At 41.5% G+C, this 7723-nt stretch overlaps 1 protein-coding gene across 1 annotated transcript in view; it reads left to right on the forward strand.

Annotated features, from left to right (window-relative positions):
• The window catches only part of lrrk1 (leucine-rich repeat kinase 1), a 51952-nt gene extending 44775 nt beyond the window's left edge, over positions 1 to 7177 (forward strand). Inside the window, exons 34-38 of the mRNA XM_028015021.1 lie at positions 1646 to 1843; positions 1944 to 2158; positions 3345 to 3770; positions 4335 to 4436; positions 6407 to 7177. Coding sequence (XP_027870822.1) covers positions 1646 to 1843; positions 1944 to 2158; positions 3345 to 3770; positions 4335 to 4436; positions 6407 to 6587 — 1122 coding nt within the window. The 3' untranslated portion in view covers positions 6588 to 7177. The remainder of the gene's footprint in view (positions 1 to 1645; positions 1844 to 1943; positions 2159 to 3344; positions 3771 to 4334; positions 4437 to 6406) is intronic.
• The last annotated feature ends 546 nt before the right edge of the window (positions 7178 to 7723 follow it).

Genomic DNA, 7723 nt, shown 5'->3' on the forward strand with positions numbered 1-7723 from the left:
AAAATGATAAAGAACCAGTTTCTGACATATTTTATATATAGATATAAAAAAAATGACAGTTTAAGTAGTTCTTCAGTTGCATTTGGTTTTCCTGGAAATCTTTCTAAGAACAAGTTTTCTTGTTTTTGGAAACAGACGAGGTTTTTTCTCCACAAATATCAAAATACCATGGAAGAAAATATATCTATCCTACTTTTGCAAAAAAAAAACCAAATAAACAAAAATTATGTTTTTCTTTCTTTCTGACATTAATGAGTTAGAGCTCCAAAGGACAGGAAGGAGAGCTTTGCTGCTAAACTAAACGTTTACCCCTGAATGCCTTACCCCTTAATAGTGGGTTAACATAAACCCGCTATTTATGAACAATGAGTTGGTTACACTTTACTGCTGACTTTGGATCAGAATGTAACCAAAGTGAAGCAATCTGTTGTTCATCATGAGTGCTTGAGGTTGAATGTTGTGTGCACTATGCTATATGTTCCTGTCTGACATAAATTAAAAAAATATTTCTACTGGAGATTGAAGTGAATGCTCTAAATACCCAACTGATCAGAATACCTCAGCCCCTCCCACCTTCCTTAAAGGGTCAGAGTAATGTCACACACCCACCCACACACACACACACACCACCACCTCCTTCTCATGCCTTTATGGGTTTGGATTCTGGTTTGGCCCAGGCTCATTCATCTGACACAACAGATGTGAAACCAAACAGCAAAGTTCCTGATCCCGATTTACTTTTTTAGACTATTCAATGAGACTTTTAAAACCTTATTATGACGTAAGAATAAGAAACGTATTGCTTTAAAATTGCGAACAGATCTGCTTTTTCCCATTGCTAAATATTCACCAAAGCAACCTGCACTCTTCCAAACTCTAATATGGCGGTCTGCCTAATTATCCTGAATGTGTGCTGGCTATGCAGAGCAGTATTCACCTCCTTGGATGTTTTACCCTTTTGTTGCCGTAAAAAAAACCAGCAAACCTTTAATGTTAAATAGAAACTTGATGATCCAGATTTAACTCTACTTGGTTTTGCTGGGACTTACTTAAATTCTCTCCGACAACAATCGATTTCTGCCCGTTGTTTACGCTCAGCAACATTTTTCCCTTGCATGTTCCACGTGTTCATACAGAAAAAGGGAAGCAATCATTCAGTTCTGTGACTCCTACAGTATGGAACCAGCTCCTGTCTGAACTAGAAATGTTGGATCTTATTCCATTGGAATTTTTTTGACGGTTCTTAAAAACGCTCAACGTGATTCTATTAATTAGTGTCATTGCTTTTAAACTGTTTTGCAATTTGTTTCAAACTCATGCATTTGTTTTAAGTTTATCTTACTTTTGTGTAACCAGGTTGTTGTGTCTTGCTGGTTAAATAAATAAAGGAAAGGGAAGGAAAGAAGCTGATTTCTGCAAAATAATGAGAATTAAATCAAAATATTTAACATACACTATGTGATTCCATAAATATCTACACCTTTAAGTTGACTGACTTATTTCAACAAGACGGTCAAAAACAAAACAAGAAGATAACAAAGGAATAGCAAATTTAAAAATGACATACTTCCCTAAAGGTACTAGACAATGTGCATGAATACATTCCCTAAGATGGTCAACAGAGATGTTTTCCTTCTCTACCCAGAGCCTGGCCAAGGTGTTTGCTGGGATGTCTGATGGTTTGGTGGCTGTCTACACCTTGGTGGACGACCTTCCTCTGGACGGAGAGATGTACCTGTGTTCACACACCTTAAACAAGACCGTGTTTGGCCTGAAGGACTCTGACCCGAGGCAGAGGCCCTACCCGGTCCGGAGCATGGCTCTGCTCAGCAGCGGCTCTCAGGTGACCATGAAGCCACATTTTCAGATCCCAGAGCTCATCATATAGTTTGTGTTTTCCACTCCTGGAGTTAAAGTGTTAGTTTGTTGTGTGTGTTTTCCAGCTCTGGTTCTCTAACGGACCGGGCCTGCTGGTCATTGACACCAGCAGTCTCCAGGCAGTGCGAAGGCTGGAACCGTACAAGGCTCCATCGTCCGTAGTGAGCATGACCACCAGCTTCAGTCTGTGTGGAGAGGAAGCCGTGTGGACGCTGGACGACCACAGCAACACGCTCAAGCTGTACTACGCCGCCTCATATGAGCTGTGTGCCACCTACTGGTAGGTGTTTGTCAACCCATGTTCCATTTACAATACAGAGGCAGAAACCAGTGGTCAACAAAATGTCCTTTTAAGCTACATTAATCTAAGCAGACGGTCAGCTTTTGATGGTCATTTCTTGCTGAAATAGACTATTGGAATTTACTTTGGAGTTCTGTTTTTTGTGAAATCAGACTGTGTTGCGTTTTTAATTTTTCATTTACAATAATGGGTTGCCACTGAAAGAGAAATATTGTAAGCATGCAGCCCATCCGTAATCATCTGAAATTGTGCTAAAATGAAATATAATTACATAAAATAACCTCTTCAGAAATTCTAAGTAATTTTAAATGAGTTAAGGTTGGAATGGCTCACATGTCAATAAATCACAGGATTCTGTACTGATACATTTACTGCCAGATAAGCCCAGAAACTACATGCTAGAGCTGTGTCCATAGGAAAATCTGGGTCCATTTCGATATGCAACATTGATAATGCTGATAACCGATATTTATTAATATTATAGACATGATAGATATTACACTACCATTTCAACATCTTCAAAAGAAAAACAACCACACCGCTGACTTCACCACCACTTCCCTTCTTCAGTTAAACTCCCACAATCCTGTGCTGCATCATTGTCACATGACCAAACGTTACATGACCAACCTCCTCCAGAAACCAACAGCAACAAGATGGAAATAAATATCGGTTGTTAATATTGGCCCATTTTTATCAGATTGATAATGATAAGTTAAAAAATGACTAATTTCAGACTAATACTGATGTTGGTGTCGATATATCATGGAACGCCTGCTACTATTGAAAATGAGTATCATTGTCCGCTTCTTGAATTGACATTTACCAGAAGAGTAAAACTGTGTTAAAAATGTTTGTCTTCGTTGTGGTAATTCTCTGTGGAACTACTGATTAGTTGAAGTTATGAATGTAACAAAGTTCTGCTCTCCTTTGGATTGAAAAATCCATTTAAAGACAGTTAACATGTTTAAAGTTAAAAACTGTCTGCTGAATTATACAGGAAATGACAGTGGAAACATGTTCCACTGTCAGATTTATTCTCCAGTGGAAGTGTGGAGCCTCAGGTTTAGCAGGGGAATTATTGATCAGGAATGTAGCACTCATCTGTATGTTGAAACATAATAGAGTTTTGTTTTGATAGCTTTTTTTTTTCCCCCAATTTGAGCTGTGGGGACAGAAACCCTTTACGGGACGTGTTCGCCGTGCAGCGTCCTGCTGGGATGGCCGCGGCGGCAGGTGATGACATCAACACTACGGACCAGAACGGGAAGCTGGAATGGAGTAACGGAGATGTGACGCTGATTTTTAGTGAGGAGGCGGGCACACAAATCATCCAGCACCAGGATTCTGTGACAGACTACTGCTCCCTGTCGTCTCCCTGCTCTCTGGAACCGCCACAGTCAAACTGTCTGAGCGCCACAGACTGCAGCTCACTGAGGAGTAGAAGCTGTTCGCCGTTGGCCCTGAATCTGCAGGCCCAACAGGAACCCAGAACTACTAACCTGTACTCTGCTGAGGAAATAAACCCTGCAGTCCCTGAACTGCAGGCCTTTAATCTGCTGCCAGTGAATGGGACAGTGTGGATCCCCAGGTAAGAACGGTTCACCCACCTGGAGGCCTTGTGATGCGTCTGATCCAGCTGAGAGGAAAACTGTTTCTATGGCCTTCACTTTTCTAAACGTTAAATACAAAATTAAACAACGCATAGCATGGATCTTTCCACTATTAATTACACTGCAAAAAAACGAAACCTTGCCAATTATTTTTGTTCTAGTTTCTAGTGCAAATATCTTAGTAAACTTCAAATAAGACAAACTAACTTACAAGTAACTTTTCAGCAAGATATAGAGGCTTGTTGTAAGTAAATAATTTATGAAAAAGTACTAGTTCCATTGGCAGATTAATTCACTTATAATAAGGTGTTATAAGTATAATAATAATTTTAATAATAATTTGCCAATGGAACAAGTAGTTCTTCAAAATAGAGAAAAAATTGTCTTTGGTTTCTTCCTGTCTTGCTAGTGACTGTCTGCTGCAGGGAGACAGTTGGTGCTTCAATGAAAGAAGCAGAAAATTTCAACATTCAACTTTGGAAAGAAACTGAATTGTTCTGCAATCTTTGTAGAAACTGATGCTGAATGTGTGTGTTTGACAGGCGTGGAGGTGATTTGATAATCATTGAAATCCAGTCCTGTGGAAATCAACTCAGGGGACGTGTCTCTGCTGTCCTCAGTCCACCAGGACTGTCCTCTCTGGGGTAAGTTATTCAGCTATTGTCCCTTCCTGCAGGTATCAGGGTGTTCTGGTATGTCAGTTCCATCACTGTGGACTCAAACTCTTCAGCAGTAACCAGGCCTGGTGAACGGCCAGCACCTCAGAGTCCTCTGGACCTGCAGGGTGGTGTGTGTTAGTTAATAGAAGGTTTCTTTATATGAATGTTCAATAGCGGCTGTGAGACATCCAACCCCCCCTCCTCCTAACACCCACACCCTCAGACCATGGGAACCCCAGGGAGGATCACTGCAGAGGGGGGGGTCTGGGGGGGGCAGCAGGCTGCAGCAAAAAAAACTTTCAAAAGTTCACACAACATGCTGCATGGGACTAAAAGTTCTGAAATGAACTGAGCTTCAGTTCTAATGGGTGTAATTTCAGCTCTATTATGGAAATTCTTATAGTTTCTAAACATGTAATTAAATTCATTTTTTGATGCTATGTGATTCAAAATGCAGATCTGCTCCTAAACTAACTGGAGCTGCAAAAAGAAGGAGCGGAGATTATCCTGAAATAACAAAGAAAAAAAAAGTGAAAATAAATTTCTAGGAAAAGTCAAACATTCAGAGATTTCAGCATGTTCCTTCAGTGCTGGTACCAACCCACACACACACACACACACACACACACACACACACACACAGGTGTTTACAGATGCACTCTTTGCTGAGCTGTGGTTGCCACTAAATACATCTGGTGTTAATCAGTTGCATGGCTGTTCTATGTTGTAAATCTGTTGGGCTTCTCTTTGGCTCAACAATACACATAAAAAAGCAGAAAGGAACTTTTCTGTATTAAAGCTGTAGTATGTAACTTTTTGAACAATATGTTTTCTATGTATTTGTTTAAACTGTCACTATATATCATGGCAGATAATCTGTGAAAAAATCAAACTCCTCTACCTCCTTACTGTGGTCCTACTGTCATCTGCAGTACAACCAATAAGAGCCAGGAGGAGGGGCTAAATGGTGTCAGTCATGCTTATGAATGTGCTGCTCACACCCTGTCCCTTGCTCTCTGCTAGTTCCCCACAGCAGACCTCAGGCTAGTTAGCTTAGCCACCAATGATGGCGGATAAACAGTTTTCCACCATCATAATGATTTCTTTTTTTTTTGCCATTTGCACATCATCACACTTATATAAGCTGAGGTGGAAACATTTATTTTTTCCACCTTATATCTTATATTCTTCAGATATAAGAATCTGCCTAAAACCAATGTTTCATGTAGCGCCTGCAACACTACTCTGTAATTAAAAGCAGTGTTTCCTGATGTAAAGTTTAGATTAAAATGATGTTCATAAGAGCTGCTACAGACATTGTTTATTTGCGTCGTCATGTTGAACTGCGATTTCTTAACTAGAACGCTGTTACATCGGGTCTGACACCAAAGCCAGATAACTGGAATGATGAATGATTCCCTCTGCCAGCACTCTGACCTGTTTGTAACTGCAGGCAGCCTGGACTTTACTGTCTGACATGACAGAGACCAGGACTGTAGTAAAGGTCTAGTTCTGCTCGTCTTCATACAGAACACAGGTTGTGTTCAGTGGCCCAGGCTAGCCTGGTTCTGCTGTAGTAAAGCTCTGAGTCTTTACAGTGAAGAAGGATCAGAAGTTCATTGAAGTGAATCCCTCAGAGGAGCAGGTTAATGACGCTCCTCAGTCTGGAAGGAGCTAATCCAGACTGCCTTCTCTCTTCCTCAGGTTGCACTTTGCTCAGTTGAGTTTCAGAAGACAGATCAGTCCTGATATTCTTCTCTGCTCATCTTTTAGTGCCTTTAAACCCAGAGAAGCACAAGATCTTCATCCTGTACAAGCACTTGGCTACCACACGCTATAAATCTAGTGCACTGATGGCTTTTAAATGAGCTGCTTGTGAATTTCTAGGAAAGGCAAATGACAAACAGACACGTTCCACCGGCTCCTCACCCCTCTCTCTTCTGCCCCCACCCCAGGACCCTGGAGGAGGCAGCGCTGGTGGCTAAGGACACGGTTGTGTGTGGCTTCCAGCAGAAGGAAAACATGGAGTGGTGCCTGGTAGTCTGGAGGGCCTGGGGCCACCAGGAGCTGGACGTTTTCTACCAGTCCTGGGAGGAGCTGTACCGCTCTGAGAGCAGCAGCAGGAGGAGGAGGTAGCTGCTCAGCATGGGGTGCTGAGCGGGACGGACACCGTACCCCCCTCCCTCCATATAACTGAAAAAAGACTTTGAACATTTCTGTCTGTCATTACAGAACAGTTATCGTTTTGTTATTTTAAGCTAGTCAGATGAATTACTAAAATTATTTCTTTTTGCTAAATGTCAGAATAATGAGAAATATCATTTGTTGCATTCAGATGGTTACATACAGCATCATCACTACTCCTTTAACAATTTGGGAAACAATTGATGGCTTCAGAAGCTTCCTGTTCATATCTGATGTGGATTATTATAAAGTCGAACTCTCTGCCTCCATGTGAGGCATCATGGGAGAATCAGAAAACATGAGCCAAGATCCAGGAAGACGTGGTGAGCCTTCCTAATTCCTGACGGAGTCGTGAAGGGAATGGAGGGAACGTCCACCATGACAGCAGACAGGCAGTAGGCCCTGCAGTCTCAGCCCAGCGCGCTGAGGTTCATGGCGAGGCGCCGACTCCTCCAGAGTCACATGAATGAATCTGAGCTCTAATAAAGAAGCTAATTTTCAGTTTTGACCTTAACTGATTAAAATGTTTAATTCTGTTTTAATCAAGTCCATATAATTCTACAGTACTATAGCAAGAAAAGTACAAAGTAATTTCATATGAGGTCAAATTAGATTTTTTAAGATTTAAATCTTTGGCTTTTTTTTAATTAAAATTGAAGATCATATTGTCATGAAATGCGGGTGTAGAGGTGGTGAGGCAGACGCAGCAGACTCAGGATATGATGAGAAATGGTGTTTTAATAAAGTAAATCCAGAAACAACACAGTCCAAAACAGTCCCAAAGCCGGGCAGCACGGCCGAGCTGAAGCCAGGGCTCGACGCCGGTAGGAACCGGTAAACGAGGGACGAAAAATAGACTGGGTACACAGGGACGGAACGACAAGGACCCAACAAAGAACAGACACACAGGTGGAGTTAAATACACAGGGGGTAATCAAGGAACGAGAAACACCTGGGAGTAATCGAGGGGAGAACAGGACAACACGGAGACACAGAAAACTCTAAATAAACACACAGAAAACACAGAACATGACGCATATATGATCTAATCATCAGTTTGCATAACCTCCACAAACATCTGTAACTCT

This window comes from Xiphophorus couchianus, chromosome 4, assembly GCF_001444195.1.
Source record: "Xiphophorus couchianus chromosome 4, X_couchianus-1.0, whole genome shotgun sequence".
In the NCBI taxonomy this organism is placed as follows: Eukaryota; Metazoa; Chordata; class Actinopteri; order Cyprinodontiformes; family Poeciliidae; genus Xiphophorus; species Xiphophorus couchianus.